At 36.2% G+C, this 18,863-nt stretch overlaps 1 protein-coding gene across 3 annotated transcripts in view; it reads left to right on the top strand.

Moving 5' to 3' along the window:
* The window catches only part of PRKG1 (protein kinase cGMP-dependent 1), a 1,018,841-nt gene that overhangs the window by 984,250 nt on the left and 15,728 nt on the right, over positions 1–18,863 (top strand). For all 3 annotated transcript variants that reach the window (XM_036438437.2, XM_036438436.2, XM_036438438.2), the window contains 2 exons: positions 13,011–13,150; positions 14,113–14,202. In XM_036438437.2, the coding sequence (XP_036294330.1) occupies positions 13,011–13,150; positions 14,113–14,202 (230 nt within the window). The remainder of the gene's footprint in view (positions 1–13,010; positions 13,151–14,112; positions 14,203–18,863) is intronic.

Genomic DNA, 18,863 nt, shown 5'->3' with positions numbered 1-18,863 from the left:
GTGTTACACATGAATAGCTCTGCACTCAGGATGGAGGGACATTGAAGAGGACAGAGGGAGGAAAGAGCCCTTTGCCATGAAGAGTGTAGTGTCTGGTGTGTTTATTGACGTAGTTGTATGTGTCTAAACCTCTCTCTGAGTGTAGCAGTATATAAAGGAAAGAATTTCCTAGTGACCGATTTTGTGACTGTTATAGTTTCTTAAATATGTTTTAAACACTATGGAGAATAAAACTGCTGCTTCAGTTGACAAGAAAACAACAACATTGGCAACTTGGTGGAGTCCAAGGGTTGTGAACCTATAAGTTACCAGTGAGAAATTTTGTGAAATGCAGTGCAGGGGTTTTTTGCAATATTGAAAGCTACTCATAGACACCGAGACCACTTCAAGCTGGACAATTAAATGCCAAACAGATAATGTAACACTTCAAGAAAATTCCCTTAAAAATATCTGAGATGGCACAAGCAACTAATGACATAGAGGGAAAGTTCAATGTGGACATTCAAAAAGAAATATGTGTGTGTGTATTTTGTGGTTGTGTGTGTCTGAGTACCTATATATTTATGCGTCATCTCCATCCCAGGAGAGATAGTCAACAGTAGTTCAGTGTAATACTCTTCTCAAGGGTATTATATTTCACTTTTACACAGATGTTTATAGACTAATGAAGGACATAACCTCAGGAATTAATGTGTGTTTAACCCAATGCGCAAAACTTTAGATACAATGAAAAAATCCAAACATAATGGGTCATTAGGGGAAGAGGCACATGTCCTTAACCTCTGAAGTGATGGCATCTTATGTAATCTTGCACTTCTCAAAACTCACAATTCCCAGGTTTTCTTCACTCTTCTATGTGGATTAGCCTTTTACTGATTACTTTTACACTAGAATCCAATGCTCACGGTCTTTACCACTTCCTAACTTACTAACTGCCAGATATGTTCATCTCATTTTGCATAATGACATAGCCTTCAGAGACTTCTTAGCATTTCTTAATTGTTATCATTGATGTCAACTTAAATGAACTTAGATGCAGGAGTATGGCTACATGGTTTATTGCCAGTTTCTAGAGATGGGAACATAATTTTGGACAAACTAAAGTATTTGTTCAATTTGTCAAGAAGCTTAAAGTAAACATCTATGCCAATGAGAATTCTGCTCTTAAGCTATTCAGTCTATTTCATAAATATGTTTAGAATAACTGATTGTAACTAGTTAATATCAGGTACATCCTGTTCACAGTGCCTTTTAAGTCATTTGCTTTTTCTGGTGTTTTTTTTGTTTTTTTTGTTTTTTTTTTAGCATATCCCATATTTTCTGCCCATATTTTTTAATATTTTGAAGAATGGACTTAATTCACTCAGTGCTGTTTATAGTCTATCTTTCAGAAAGCCACATTTTATTTATAGTAATATATTTAGGGAAATAATTCAGCTCTCTTTTATATATGATTTACTAATGAAAGTAGAGATATCTAAGCAAGTCTCTCAATTTCTAAGGTGTGACTGTAAGATATGAAGCTTGACTTGAAAAATAGCAGGTAAATATCAGTCCCATTGCCTTGTGGTCACATTCCTCATTAATTCTACTTTTGCTCTTGTTAGAGAGGAGCTTGCTTTTCAAATAGACTTTCATGCCTCAAACTTTTTAAACTGGCAATGTTATGTGCTGATTTTATTAAACGTCAGATATGAAAACTATTTATTCAGCCATCCACTAACTCTTATATCAGCACAACATACTTGGGACAAAATATAGGAACAAAGATATGAAAGGTATAATTAATATCTTCTTGGGTTATATCCCTTCTTCATCATTTTTATATGCTTATGCAGTGAGCCGAGATCTCTGCTGAGATCTATAAAATTTGATAATAAACAGCATTGCCTCTATGGACTCGCCATCTATTGGAAGGGACATTTATGTAAACTAACAAGTAAACTCATGATCAGAGTCTGAGAAGCAAGGCTCAGGTCACCAGGGAACAATGTTTCTTCAAAGAGGTGGCATATCTATGATAGAGGGAGAGTTGAGTCATTGACATAAAAAAAAAGAGAAACATTATGATACACTCTTATAAAATGAAACTACTGCAGTATAATTAAGAAACTGATATTAACAATGTTTATTAATAATCTAGAGGCCCAGTGCATTAAATTCATGCATGTGGGGGGTGTCCCTCAGTCCAGCCTGCACCTTCTCACAATCCAGGACTTCTGGCTCCCAACCACTCACCTGCCTGCCTAATTGCCACTAACCGCTTCTACCTGTCAGCCTGATCATGCCTAACTGCTCCCCTGCTAGCCCAATTGTCCCTGCCCTCCTCTACAGGCCTGGTTCCCCCCCTCCCCCCAGCTACCCTCTCCCTGCTGGCCTGATCACCCACAACCGCCCTCCCTTGCTGGCCATCTTGTGGTGGCCATCTTTGACCACATAGGGGTGGCCATCTTGTGTGTTGGAGTGATGGTTGATTTGCATATTACCTCTTTATTATATAGGATTGATATTACATCATAACTAAAATAAGTATTTCATTTGAAACCTGCTTTATAATCTTCAAATTGTTTTCATTACCAGTATACAATTTTGCCTTGATAGCTACCTTGGGAGGGAAACATGGGGCAGGAAAAAAATCAAAAATAAAACATGTAAGTGATCTAAGAACATGCAGTCATTGAAAGATCTGTTGTGATTGCCCAGAACTAATATTAAATATATATCTATCTCAGGTAGAAAGGGAGAAGGAAAGAGAGATAGAATCAAGATAGGATCATTGATCAGCTGCCTCCTCCATGCCTCCTACTGGGGATTGAGCCCTGAACCCAGGCTTATGCACTGACCAGGAATCAAACCATAACCTCCTGATTCATAAGTCCATGCTCAACCACTGAGCCATGCTAGCCAAGCTGATTTTTTAACAAAAAGCTTTTTCTATTATCTGGCTTCTAAAATGATTTAGATCCATACCTCCAGCAGCCACCACTGAAGTAAATGTTAACTTCATTGTCACATGTACACTTCTGTCTAAAAAAATCTAGAATTCAAGAACCTGCATTAGACATAAACCTATAATTAAATATTATAATTGTGTTCTTCATCTTTGCTTATGTCAAACATTCAGAGGCTTTTCCTTCCCTGAATCTTTTGCTGTTCCTATTGGTTGTAAAATGTCTGTGAAGCAAAAAAAATCAGATAGTATAATATGGTGGTTAAAAGCTAGGGCACTGGAAGGAAACTTCTGGATTCACATCCTACCAGCTGTGTCATTTGCTTAAACCTTCTGAGTGTTAGTTTCCTCATATCTAAAATGAGGATAACCTAGGATATTTATCTCACAAGATTGCAAGAGAATATTAATTAAGGCGCCCCCATGGTACCTCACATGGCATAAGTCACTATATATTGCCAATATAGTTATAATAATTATTAATATTAAAATATGCTAGTGACAGCTATCTTAATTATTTCCTGCTATTGCCATAGAAAGGGAAGGGAATGGAATATTTATGCTCTTTTTCTCCCATTGCTAGGCCAATCCCTGACTATAAGCATTTCTCCAACATAAGAAAGAATGACCTTTGGTGATAGCTTGTATGAAATTCCCCAACCACTAAAGCTCCTTTCTTTCTGATCTGTCAGGAGTGGAGATGGGAAACAGTTTTCAATTTTCCTCACACTGAACCTTTGTGTACCTAAAATAGTCTGCTCTTACTTATCCATCTCTCTTCTAAATTGTAAAGCCCCCACCTCTTAACCTCTCAATGAGAAATCACTTTCGGGTGCAAACTACTGAGTTTCTCCACGGCCTTCTAAAACCTCTCATTCCTTCTGGCCCACAGTCCTAGGGTCAGATTGCCCAGGAAGGGGCAGTATGCAGGTTGCAAGAAGCCTGTCACACTCAGTGGACCACATTTATTTAACAGGCGACATTTTTGCCAGCTTCCTGGGAATGGTCCATCACAGGCAAGCAGGCCCAGAGGGCTATATAAACCAGTTGGGGGGAAAAAATGGAACCTAAGAGATGATTAAGCAAGAAATTAAGTGATAAATGCTTTGCTCAATCAACAGAGTCTTATTTTATGATTATGAAAGGCGGGCAGCTTAACTCCAAAGGGAAACCCCATGTAAGACAAAACATTTCAAGAGCTTCTTACTGCCAAGCCACGGCAGTGAAATAGAATAGCTCAGGGGTTGCTGGGCAGCCTTGCTATTTGTTCTCCACAGTGATTCTGGCTGCAGCAGGTGCCTGGGGGAAACCCTGCTGCCCTAAGGCCTAGGGTCCTCTGTAACTAAAATGAATAAGTTAGTTGAAAACACAAAGTGTGTCTCAATAAGTGGTTGAAAACACAAAGTTTGTTTCAACTGAACACAGCCTTTCTCTAGGTGTACTCTCCTGGGTTTATTACTAAATATGCCATCCTCGTTTTATGTTTACTCTTCAAAAAAATTAAAATGATTAACTGTGAAGAACAGTACTTATTTCTTTAAAAAATGCATTATTTAGATAGTTGATGAAAATCTAATCCAATAAATGGTAATTGAACAGAATAGGTGCAGTCACAATATAATGGGACTACTACAACATCTAACTATGGGATAGTTTTTAAGCTGCAATCACAGGTAGTAAAGTCAATTCCTACTTTGACAGATGCTAATAAAGTAAGATATGCCTTAATTCATCTTGTTACAGTAGACTATATTCTTTTTACAATGATAGTTTTAAAAATTTGACTACAAGAGGATGACAAATAGAACAGTCACTTTCTTACACATCTTTTGCTGTTATACACCAGCTGTCTTTTAAAATGAATATTTTCCATTAAAGGTGTTTGAAATCAGTGTCATACAGTTAAGTAAAGCAATTAATTCCTCCTCCAAACCTGCATGTTATTCTAGAAAGATCAATGTCAATTTAGGAGTCACTAGACATATCCTCCCAAGGCTTAAGTAACTGGCAGTAAAACACCTGGTCATAGTTGCCTATTTGGTTTCTATGACATAAATTTGATTTTTTTTTTAACCCAAGTGAATTTATGAGCACATCACATTCATCAACATTTCATTTATTAAATTCCCTAAATATATTTTGTGGGATATAGAAACATCAGCTATGATTCCTGCCCTCAGGGGATGTCTGTTTTCTCTTAAGAAGATAGAATCAACATATATAGAAAAAAAATAGCAAATGAAACTCATTAGTATTATAGTAAATTATGAATTATGCAGATAGATTCTTAGTATAAAAAAATGAGAGAGACAGAGAGACGGGGGAGAGGAGAGAGAGAGAGAGAGAGAGAGAGAGAGAGAGAGAGAGAGAGAGAGAGAGAGAGAGAATGAATTTGGAATTGATGGGATAGAGAAGGCCCTGAGAAGACGCAGGACTCAAGCCAGGTTTAGAGAAGAGGTTAGGATTTAAGTAAACAAATGGGTAAAGGCTATTCCAGGCAAAGTTTACAACACAGAAGGCCACGTGTTTCTACAGGAGGCCAAAGAAGGTGGCCTGACCAGAGTAGTTGTGTGGGGGAGCAGTGAGAAATATTATTAGATAGCAATTCACAGAGTATAATTGTATTATATTCTTAAAGGAGATTAGACTTTAAAGTATCAGGCACTTGGGGGGTATTAGATCAAGTGATGAAAGCATATAAACACTGATTCAGCTCTAAACTTCTATCCATGAAATAAAATAATCCACTGTAAGGTGACTAGACAGGCTATTTTTAGGTTGTGCTGCTCCCAAGATAAACATCATAATTCCTCTCCTGGATAGGGCAGCTTACTTTGTGCCGAGATATAGTCCACATCCCTGAAAACTTTAGATAAATACTTTCAAAGAGAGATCCCTTCCATGACAAGGAAAAGCAGCCCCCTTGTTAGTAATGTTGAAAGTATCCATGTGCTTTTAAATAAAATAGCTTTGCTTTCTGGAAATAAATATAGAAACATACATGGTAGCTTATCAAATGTATATATTTAATTTATCTCTAAGTCATACTCTGTTCCTCATATTATTACCCCCCATTGCCATTGAAATAAACCACATAGTATTTAGCATGAACACTGAGCTATATGAGATCAGGAGATGTGGGCCAGATAGAGGAAATAAAATGTGTGATGGTGTTGTATAGTACCGAAAGATGAGGAATACAATTTTGAACAGCTAGTGATGAGAGAAATTTTAACAACTGATTGAAAACAAGGGTAAGAGATCAACCAAAGGACTTGTATGCATGCATATGAGCAAAACCAGTGGACACAGAGTGGGGGGTGAGGGCTTGTGCTTGCGGGAGGGAATGGTGAGGAAGAGGTCAATGGGGAAGAAAAGGAGACTCATGTAATACTTTAAACAATAAAGAATTTTAAAAAAGAAAACAGGAGTTTTCCTAAGATTATAGTTATGCCTGCCTAAAATTTATAGTACCCAGAGAAAAGTAATTATCCTATATAATAAATGCTTAATATGCTAAGTGTCAGGTTGACCAGTTGGCTGTTCAACTAATCAAAGCATAATATCCTAATAATATGCTAAGGCTGCTCAACCACTTGCTATGATGTGCACTGACCACCAGGGGGAAGATGCTTCAACTGGTAGGTTAGCTTGCTGCTGGGATCGGTCCATCGGGACTGAGTGAGATGGGCTAGACATGCCCTGGAGCCCTCCCGTGGTTCCTCCCCAGCTGGCTAACCTCCCGGATCCCTCTCTAGCCCTGATCATGCACCTGTGGGTTCCCTCATCCTGGCCTGCACCCTCTCATGATCCAGGACTCCTTGGGGGATGTCAGAGAGCCAGTTTTGGCCCGATCCTATAGGCCAGGCGGAAGGATCCCACTGGTACCTAAATTCATGCACCAGGTATCTAGTCATATAATATGATAATTAACACTTTTTTTGTTGTTGTTAGGGAACGTTGAATAAAATTCAAGGCTAATTTATAGAATAGAAGCTTTCTGTGCACTTTTAAAAATTCACTTTTTCATGAGTATAGTAAGTCAGCTCCTCCTGACGATGTCATAGCCAAAGAATTATTTGAATCATGTAATAACATTCCTTTTTCATTCTCTGTGAAATTATAACTTCCTTAAATTCAGACAGATTTTTTTCCTATACCTTCTTCATTCAGACATTATAATTATTGTTTTACAGGTATCCTTTTAATTAGCATTCCCCCATATCTTAGATGTCATGGTAATGATAATTTAAGCACTTTAAAAAATATATATTTTTCATTGATTTCAGAGAGGAAATGAGAGGAAGAGAGAGAAATATCAATGATGGTAGAGAATCGTTGATCAGATGTCTCCTGCATGCCCCCTACTGGGAATTGAGCCAGCAACTCATGCATGTGCCCTTGACCGAAATCAAACCCAGGACCATTCAGTCCATGGCCAAAGTTCCATTCACTGAGCCAAACTGGCTAGAGCTGCTTTGTAGCACTTCAAAATTTTCAAACTATTTTCACATACACTATCTGATTTGATCTTAGACTATTTGTGTATATAACATAAGGTGGTTTTATTTTCATTTTATAAGTGAGGAATATGAGGATCAAGAAAATTATATAAAATTGCATATGATTATAGTATGTACATCATTAAAATATTATAAGGCATTGCTCATAAATACCTATTATTTTGACTAGATAATTTAAAAGAATTTTGTGATAATTATGTACATTTTGCTTAAATCGACCCATGATCCCACTCTTTTTAGAAAAGGAGGGCTTTTTTTATTTAGAAATTTGAATTAATAGCAAGTAAATAATAAGAAAAGATAATTTTTAATAAAAATAGTTTATATAAACTAGTGTAAAAATGAAATATAGTCTTGATTAATTTTATTGAAGGGTAATGATAAGCATAGAAGGAAATGCTTTTTGGACATTTAATTCTTTAGAGTGTAAATTAAAAAATGAAAACTAGAACTAGACAAGTATCAGTATACATATTTTCTGGCATTTTTTTCTGGCATTCTCTTTTTAAAATTCTTTAAAAGCTTTGTTGAGGTATAATTTACATACCATAAAATTGTTCAACCATCACAACAATTCAGTATTAGAACATTTCTCTCTCCTATAATAACCCTTGGGCCTATTTGCAAATACTTTCCATTCCCACCCCACTTTAGGCAAATACTAACTTATTATTTTTCTGTCTCTAAAGATTAGCCCTTTCTGGTTCATATTTTCTTATGCTAAAACTTTGTTTAACACTAAATGTTTTTAATTTCTACATGTATAGCTATAAATCTAGTTCAATGAGGATCTATGGATTTAATGTATAGCAGCTTCATGCCTTTTTTCCCTCTTGAAGTTCATGGCTACTTTATACCTTGCTTCAGCATTGCTGCTGTACTCCACTGCTATAGAACTGAACCAGTGAAGTGTCCCTGAACGAGGAGTTAAAGGGCAGTATCTAATAGGACTGTACAGAGTTGTCTGGCAATAGAGAAACATTGGGAAATGATGCAGACAAAACAGCCTAGGGCGTATGCATGAGTAGAAAATCTGAGAGTTGGTTTACTGGTTTACTTGGTTGTGAAAGTTTTATTATGAGCCCTTTGCCTAATTGGGTGAATCTGGTTAAGAACTATAACCAGAGTGGAGAGAAGCACACTCCAGTAATTTGCCATTGCTCATCTGAGAATTGAACATTCTTCTGTGATCTTGAGGCAGCTGTCAGTTTATCAGGGGAAGATTTTTCATGAATATGAACATGTTCCTTGGACTTTATTCAGAGAATCAGCTTCCGCATAACAGACTAACTTTGTTGAGTTAGCTCCCACCAGTGGTCCTCGGTGCCCTGACTTCTCTGTTAGGTGCTGGATTCTGTGAGTCTTTGGCATTCTAGTTTAAAATGGAAATAGACATTCTGACTAAGTGCTGTGCTCTAAGGAACTAGTGAGGGTTTTGCCGAGTGCAAAAAGTGGTTCTAGACTCTAGGCTCAAGCAAAGATGAAACAGAAAGCCTTAGTAGGTAGGCTGTGGGTTTCTGTAAACCATAATTCATATTTACTAAATTGGCAACCAGTAAGACTGACTCCCAAAGAACTCTGTAGCTTCTACCTACTTACCATTGGCAGCAGCCATCTGCCACCAATGATCATCTTTTATCACTCTCTTCTACCTCTCCTCCTCCCCCCACCACCCTTGGCTTCTCCTTGCAGGATTTAAGCACCAAATAGCCCAGGTCTCCGATAGCACATTGAGGTCTCTGTAAGTGTGTAGGGAAATGCCAGCAAGGTTTTGGCTGGTTTCTCAAACTGCATGTTTAGCATGAGTGAAGCTTAAAGGTAATGGTACATGATTCAGCTTTTCTCACCGAGTTGATGAGTTAGCCAGTTCCATTAAACTCATTTGTAAAGCATCCATCACTATGTTTTATTCAGCTGATGGGCACGCACATAATGGAAATAGCTTGGGCCACAAAGATCCAGTTCTGCTCCTTGATCGCTTTGTGGCCTGGGGCAATATATTATCCCTTCTGGTAATCCTTAATTTGCTCCTCTGAAAAATGAGATGATAATTGTATCTTCAAAGGGGTGCCAGGAAGACTAAGTAAGAAAAACTTTCACTATACTACTCGTGACACCTTGTTATGGATTATGAAGTATTTGTAAAAACACAATAAAACCTTCCTTCTGCCATTAAAAGTTGACATTAGGACTAAATGAGATAATGTTTATGGACATGCCCAGGAGTTATGGTTAATGAAGGTTTTCCCTCTTTCTGACTTCCTCCTGATGACGGCACGTATTTCCCTAAACTCCTCCCAATATAAAGTTCAAAACTATTTAGGAAACTAAATAGCAAAGTGGGCAAAATTTTAAACCTAATATCCTGGCTAGAGTGAAATAAACATATGGGTGTAGCTAAAATAGCAATATGCTGGTTATTACAAAAAAAAATGATAAATATTCTTGAAATTATAGAATTTATTAATTACAGAGGACTAAAGAATTGTGAAGGCTAGAAAGAGCCAAGAACTAACCCAGGAGCTAGTTGGCAGTCAAGTGGACTTTATCCTAGATATGATTGTATTAAATCCAGTAGTATTTATAATTAAGAACGTCGCATATTAATCATTCAAGGAAGACAAAGCATCTTATAAAAATTGAAAATTCAGGGCTAATCATATAGATCTTTTGTCATGTACATTTCCTGTGGGGCATTACATCTTTTCATCCCTTTTATGCATAACTTAGGGTATTTTTGGAAAAAAGAAAGATACCAAATACTACATGCTTGTCATCATAGCTTCCCTGATTTTTCTGCTGTTAAGTGTGGAGCTTAGATGCTGTTATGGCTTTGCCAGTGATAAATAATCCTGGTTTATTTCATGCTTTCTTTGATTCGCTTAGTCAACACATATTTCATGAGCATTTACTCTCTGTCAGGCACAGTAAATTAAAAAAAACAATCATCAATCTCAGGTTGCTTTCAGACTATGAGAGGAGAAAAATACTCAACAAGTAAATAACTAAATAATTGAGTGTATCAGCTTGTGATAAGAGCTATAGAGAACATTTAAAAAGGGAGAAGTAGGCGGTTCCTCTTTTATGTAGACTTGTGTAAAGAGGGACTCTCTGATTAGGAAACATTTGAGCAAAGAACTCAGAACTGAGAGGCTGACTCTGGGGTATATCTGTGAAGAATATTCACGCAGAAGAATATTACAAGCAAATAGCCTGAGGCTAAAGCTTCCCCCAAAGCTTGCTTGTTATACTCAAGGAATAGCAAGGTGGCCACTGTGATTGACAAAGAAGCGAGGCTCATGAGTAGCGGGGGCCCAGATGGTATACAACCTTATAGGCCTTTGTGATAGTTTTGTCTTTGCCATGAGTGACATGGGAAGCCACTGGAAGGTTTTGAGCAAAGGAGTAGTGACTTGGTCTGGCTTTGTTTTAAAGAGAAGAGAGATCATCAATGAATGCCCATTCGGGGGCACTTTCTAATTTAAAGTCACAATAACTCCATAAGAGACAGCAAGACCTGAATTGAAGTCAGGATTGAAGTCCAGACCTGTGACCTTAAAGGCTGAGTTCTTTTCTCCCACCCGGTGCACAGTGAAAATGTGTTATAACTAAAGAGAATATTTTTACACTAGATGTGTGAAGTGCACAAGAGTATTCAGTCATTTAACTAGACTCTACAGAGGAACATGATTTTGTTCTCTAATTTGAGTAACACAGCTCATTTTTCATGCCATTGTTCTTATCTGTCCAGATTTCTTTTAGAAGCAGGTTTTCACATTTTGTCCTCTACTATGAACTACAACTGAATTCATTTGTTTCACACTAATCGGTCCTTTTCAAGGGTTTCACAGATGGAGTAGAGTATTTTTGGCTTAAGGCATTTTCAATTATCCATTCTCCCCCTCTAGCCTGTCATACAGATTCAGTAATGCTGGCAGAAAACTGAGGTCCATTTTATTTAAAGTGCCTTCATGCTCTCTTCTAAGGAACTTGCCACTAACTTAATTTGATTTGTACATGTGTATTTGAAGAAGACTCTTAGGAACTTTGCTATCCCTGCAGATGAAGCATAAACAATTCACAACTAAAGAGGGGACTGTGATATTTCAGCTGAAAATAAGATATAGCTTGTCATGTAATTTCCTCAAGCCTTCCGTTATTTCCGAATAATGTGGGCCATTATCTTGAGGATTCTGTTGAGGGCGAGTCCTAGATGATAACACTTTAAAATTGCTGTTAAGTGATTAGTTCTACTATCCCAAGTTTTCATTATAAGCCACCCTGTTAAATTTTTAGGTAAAACAATAAACACAGATCACCAGCCTGCCTGAGGACTCCAAAGCCCCAGGGAGTCATGTGGAGCTGCAACAGAGGCATGGAGGCCTTGGGGACATCCAGGCACAGCTTAGGTCTCCCAATTAGTACACCTAAGGAGTAAAGATTGAGGTCCAAGAGGACTAAAGCTATCAGCCATATCTGAGAAGAAAAATAGTTTTCAATATGTCTAGAAATATTTTTTAATCAATTTCCCTAAATGTGCCCCAATAGGAAAGCATCTAATTAGCTGTAAATGTTTAATACCTTTTATTGAATTTATTGGGGTGATTCTGGTTAACAAAATGATCTAGGTCTCAGGTGCCCAATTCCATAACACATCAGAAATCAGATATGTGATTATGAAAGAATTCCTTTAGAGCCAGGATATTTAATATATGATTAGAATTATTAACATTCAGAATACAGCCTCTTTTCAGGAGCCCATCACTGCTAGGAAGGTAGGAATACTGTTGTGGAACACATTCTCAACAGGCTTTGAGATCAATAACTGTATTCTATTGTTATTAAAATGATAGCTCTAATTCATTCCTTTCCTCTGCTCCAAAATATGTAATAGGTCTAACATCTCTAGCTACCAGAATTTCTTTCCTTTCTATTACTACCTTGAGAAAAGGTCATCTTGGGGGGAAAATAAAGCTTATGTTTTAAATATATATTTTTTTTTAATCTCTTAAAAAACATCTTGCTACACTTTTCTTCTTCTTATAACTGGAGGAAATGACCAAGTGGGAGGTTAAAAAAGAAATAGAAGTAGATACTTTTACAACTTGTTGAGTGTTTGCAGACAGGGCTAAAGAGACAGAACATAAAGCCCATATGATCCTACCTTTGCCACACTCACTTGCAATAAAATTGGAGAAGGTAGATTTCTACTGTTTTGATTGAAGGAGAAAAACTATCAAGTATACTCAAACATATTGAATGAAATGAGAATCAAATATGTTTCCCTTCTAATTCAAGTGGGCACAAAATTATTTGGGAATCCAGTTAAATTAAAATTCATCTGATCTAGCTCGATGAGATTGGACAAAGGTTGTGAGCCTGGATGTTAAACCCAGCTCCAGCAAGGATTTATTGTGTGATTGAGATGGTGGTTGGGGTGTCAGTTAGGTGCTCCATGCACCTGTTAATTTGGGATTGAGAATGAACTCTGTGTATTAACACTCTAGTCATTTTCTGACTTCCTCCTGCCCTTTAAGGTCCAGTTGAAAAGTGAAGAATCCAAAACCTTTGCAATGAAGATTCTCAAGAAACGCCACATTGTGGATACAAGACAACAGGAGCACATCCGCTCTGAGAAGCAGATCATGCAGGGGGCTCACTCAGACTTCATAGTGAGGTAGGGATCCTGCCCCAGGGACTGAAGTCCCAATGCCAAGTGCAAACCAACCACAAAACCCCTGCCACCTACACGCACCACCACACATTTCATTCATACACAGAATCATTTTAAATCTGATTTTAAGAAAGATTTTGCAGAGAGTTGACTATCTTTTATTTTTCCCCAAGAGATTCAGATTCTGGGAAAAGAACATGCTTTTCCCAAAGGGAAAATCAGTGTCTAATATTTCTTTTTTATCTTCTCTGTTGCTCCAAAATTCTACATAGATTTCTGGTGCTCAAAAGACAAAATATCAAACTATTTTATCTTTCAGTATTTGAGTATTTTAAAAATTTTCTAAAAATGCAATGACTACTCAATCAAAGCAGTAATAAGAGAATAGTGGGGAGTTTCTTTAAATGCAGAAGCTTTTCTAATTAATTTGCCTGTGGCATTTGCTGAAAACAGAATATAACAAATATATTAAGGAACAGCACATAAATGTCATATCTTATATTTGTAAAACATTACCTACTTTATAACTATGTACACTGCATGTTTATAACCACTAAATATTGCTCAAGAGTTCATGCTTGAAACACCAAGCAGATTGTAATTAGAGAAATACCAAGTCTACAGCCATACCACCCTGAACGCGCCCGATCTCGTCTGATCTCGGAAGCTAAGCAGGTTTGGGCCTGGTTAGTACTTGGATGGGAGAAATACCAAGAAGCCCTCTTCGTCCATAGTGACGGGATTAATACATTTCAGAGGAGAGACTAGCCCCTGACAGTGTATGAGTCTTAGGAGGCATTTCCTCCTTTTCCTTATTTGCAAATTGAGGTATCTCTTATCTTTTTAATAACATTTCAAGCTTGGCAAATCAAGAATAAGACTCTAATCATGGCACTCAAAACACTTACATGCTTTTGAAAGGCAATGATGTTTGTAACCTTTGTTTTCTTGTTTGCAATTCACAGACTATACAGAACATTTAAGGACAGCAAATATTTGTATATGTTGATGGAAGCTTGCCTAGGTGGAGAGCTCTGGACCATTCTCAGGGATAGGTAGGAGCTTTAAGAAATTTCTATCATGTCTTTGACAATGAGTTGCTTATATTTCAAAAGGTAACGAAAATATGGAGCACAATCCACTACGCACATATAATTTACTATATATTAATACTAAACTCTCTACTTCAGATTTATAACTAATAATATATGGTTAGTCCACAATAAGAATGGTACCTACTCACCCTAGTTGGTTTGGCTCAGTGGATAGTGTATCAGCCTGTGGACTGAAGGGTCCCAGGTTTGATTCTGGTCAATGGAACGTGCCTGGGTTGCCAAATTGATCCCCAATAGGGGTCCTGCAGGAGGCAGCGATCAATGATTCTCTCTTATCATTGATGTTTCTCTCTCTGCCTTCCTCTCTGAAATCAATAATAATATTTTTTTTTAAAAATGGCACCTATTAAGGTATGTATAAAGAAAGTTGTATGTATTAAATAACTATATACCTAGAATTTAACTCATTTAACTTAACTAATTTCTTGTAACATGAGAAGAATTAAGAGCTACTGTACAGTTGCAATCTGGATTCACTATCAGTTTAATTGTTCCATTCCTCCTCCAGATGGACAGTCTATCTCTCCTGACACTGGGGATTTTTGCCAAAGTAACTTTTTCCTTTAACTTTACATTATTCCTTGGTTTCCAAATTAATAAAAATTTCCAGCTGTTCCTTTCAGGCCTTTAGCTGGTCTTGGGGGGGGGGAAAATCAATCCATTTATAAGCAGTATTTCATGTACACAATCTAATTTAGAGTTACTTCTTTTTGTCCTTTCAGGAAAAGTAAAGTAAGTCTAATTAGTGCTTATTTGTATCTTTTAATTATGCAAAATTAATTTTCCATCTTATATTTACAAAGTTAGCACACAATCTTCTTTAAAAATATATTCTATAAAATGTCTCAGGAGATTACCAATTCTAAATGTTTATTTAAAAGGAAGACAACAACAACAACAAAATAATAAAAATAAAAGGAAGACAACAATTTTTTTCCTATAAATGATCATTTTTTATTTATGATCCAATGATATTTAAAACTCATCCTTGTTCCTTTTAATATTCAGCTTTAGACATATTTTTTTCTCTTTGTTATAGTCTCATTCCTCCCACTCTTTCTGAAACTCTACCATAGCCTTGATGTTCCCAGAATGCCACGCTATTTTTTGACAACTTGTTACTTTGTAGATATCCCAGAATAGAACAAGTAGTTCTTTGCAAGATATTGATTTAAAGTCTCATTCCTAATTGTATTATGGTATCTTACAAAAAGTAAATAAGCATATAAGAGAATATATCATGCTGGCATTAGGGGGCAGGGTAAACATGTACTGGGTTATTAAATCATAGTAGAATATGTACTGGGTTATTAGATCACAGTGGATTATTACATTATTGTTAGTTAATATTTGAGTACAGATTATGTGCCAGGCATTTTGGTAGGGTAAACACATATGTTCCCACTTCTTGAAACTTACAGGCTCTTGCACAAACTTAATATTCTCACTTGTGAGTTAATGACTGGTTTATCCGAATATGGTTCTACTATATTATTTTGACTTAACCTTTCAGTCCACTGATTTATTTGAAATCTCTACTCTGTTCTAATTAGGAGATTTACAAGTACAAGTACACATGAAAGCAATAACAAGCCACATAAAGAAAGGAACACCTATTTTACACTTCTATTACTTTATAAAACTAGACAACAAAAACAATAAAAATATCTAAAGTCCACTCATGAGGCATCTATCTTGCACAGGCATCCAAATTTCAGCTTATTTTTTTTAAAGAAAATATTATTTTCTACTTCTCCCTGTTTAACTTGAGTTTACATTTTGTTGGCTCATAATTGCCAGCCAAGGCTTGTGAGTGAGATGTATTTTTACTGGTTAGGGCTGCAAGGGATTATTATAAAGAAGCAGTTTATATTGGGAGAAATGCATTGAGGCAAAATATCCATAAATGATCACAGTTTATATGAAAATACCCTTAGAATAAACAAATCATATTGTTCAATTCATTCAATTTTCTTATTGTGTCCTGGGAAAGAAGAAGTAAGGGATATGCTATTCTGAAAGCATAAAAGAAATGATTTGGGTTTATTTTAAAAGAGCCTTGTGTGACCTTATTCTTTACTGATATGGTAGTACCTCTGAAGCTTGGGGATTTCACTCAGGAAATCTCCAATAGCAACAGACACCCTCCTCTCACCTAGTAACTGAAATGAGCATTTACTGCCTCTGACTCTTTCTTCTCATCAGCATAGAAAAGGAACATAGAGCAGTTTTTATTTGTTATCAAGAAATAAAATTTTGAAGACTTTTCTTATATTTGAGATATAAACTATAGCACTAAAATATTAATTGTTGCAATTATTTCCCTGTTTACTCTTGTATTAGCTATCATTGTTTATCTTCTAGTTTGTGACATTGCTCTCCACAAATTCTGTTCTATTATATGGAATAGGTCAGCACAAACTATATTTTATTCACCTTTGTTCCATAATGCTTAAGGAATTGGCAATTTTTTTCCCATTTGTATGAAATACGTTTTTCTATCCCTTTACTTTCAGTCTCTGTGTATCTTTTAATCTGAAGTGGATCTCATGCAGGCAGCCTACATATGGGTCTTATTTTTTAAATCCAACCATTTAAACCCTATGTCTTTCAATTGAAGCATTTAGTCCATTTACAGTTATTTTTGTGGTTATCTCTGTTCCTTCTTTATTCTCTTGCTCTTTTCTCCTGTATGTTGACAACTTTCTAGTGTTATGGTTGGATTCCTTTCTTTTTCTTTCCTAAATATCTTATATAGACTTGGGGTTGTGTATATCATGAGTTTCATATATACCAACCTACATTTATCTCTGTCCATTTTAAGTTGATGGTGGCTCAAGTTCAAACACTTTCTAAAATCACTACAACTTTTACTCATTGCCTCCATGTTAATGTTTTTGTCTTTTTTTGTGTGTGTGGGTGCTTTTGTGTGCATCCCTCAATTTATTGTTGCAGTTACACAAGATCTTCCTACTTTTGTATTTTAATCTTTATAGTTGGTTAATCTTACAGCATTTCCCTACTACCTGTCTTGACTGGAAGCCCTACGGAGGGTGATTATTTATATTCCTTCTCAGATGATTTAATAATAGATGGTACCAATTGAAAGTACTTCAAGGAAATGAGTCTATTTTTATAAGGATTTACCCCCCCACCCCACCCACAAAACTACAAGTGGCAAGAAACCTGCACAGGTTGTGAGACCCTTCATGTTTATATACTCATTAATGATGTTGTTACCAGTCAGTGAAAAGGATGAAATTTATCTTTGGGTGAGAGATGCTTTGTCTGTTATATTCAACCATTTCTAGACTCAGTTTATGACAGGTAGATTGCACATTATGATTAAATTTTAATATGTCTCTATCAATATGTATATATAAGCATCGAATTCTCTCAGTAGAATCCTTGTTATATACTGCCACCTAGCTAAGATAGCAGCTCATTCTCTAAAAGGTATAAGAACCTACTCCTTACTTGTTTTAATTAAAATGACATAACAGTCAATGCTTAATTTATCATTTCAAAAATCTATGAGGCAGTGATTTATTTCTTTAAGCCACTTTCTAAGTGTTGATAAAACAAGTTGTCATTTCTGTTTTAGCTTGAATTTATATTGTCATTTCCAATTCCAATAGCAATTTTTCATTTTGAGTCACCCTAATATAATGCTCTGTGACTGCTTTACTAAGGGAATATTTTTTAAATTCTCAAATTGCCTCCATTAAAATTTAGTGATGAAGCCATGTTTCTGATGAATATTTTGTGTCCATATATTGTTGATTTGTCATATAACATGGAAACACATTTGAGGCAAGGTTTTCATTTGATTTTTTAAAATTAGTTACAAATGTATTTATACGTGAGAGATTATCAATATAGATCTGTTCAACGAATGGAAACCAGCTTTTTAGAAACTTTCCTAGTGCCAAATGCCTCAGTAGAAGAGAAGTCATGCAACAATAAATAGGGCCACCAAGAACTGAAGGCTCAAATGATTTGTGGTCATTTTACTTCCTGATGAAAAATAGGGAGTTTTTTTGATTGGCAGGCAATAGAAGGGTAATTTCTCCATACATTTGGGAGAAGCATAGAAAAAGTAAAAAAGAATAGATGTTAGCATTAGACTCTTCAAAGATGACTTGTGGGAGTTAGTTAGCCCTTGTAGCCAGAAGCAGCAAATACTCAAAACAGTGATCATTGGTGTTGTAAACTACCTATTCCCATCTCCCAAAGACTTTAGACCTGTTGTGTATCAGTCTTTTTTCCTATGTTAAAGACAGTGGCTAAAGAAGAGATGTTTTAGTGCTCAATTTTAATGGCTATTATATATTGAGTATTACTAAGATGCTAAGTACTTATTTTAAATATATGCATCGATTCTTATATGCTCATGATACCCAAATGAGGCAATGTCTTATGAGCCTAATGTTGCAGAGGAAACACTGAGATCCTGAAAGGTACAGTTAGTAGCACAGTAGGTGAAACCCAGATTTGAGCTCAGGATTCTTGCTTTAGATTCCATATTCCTAACATGGTGCCTTCTCTGATGACTTTGAGTTATATTAAGATTTTTTTTTTCATCTTCCTGCTAACGATCA

This window comes from Pipistrellus kuhlii, unplaced genomic scaffold, assembly GCF_014108245.1.
Source record: "Pipistrellus kuhlii isolate mPipKuh1 unplaced genomic scaffold, mPipKuh1.p scaffold_m20_p_15, whole genome shotgun sequence".
Lineage (NCBI taxonomy): Eukaryota > Metazoa > Chordata > Mammalia > Chiroptera > Vespertilionidae > Pipistrellus > Pipistrellus kuhlii.
This window is presented reverse-complemented; position numbering and strand designations above follow the sequence as displayed.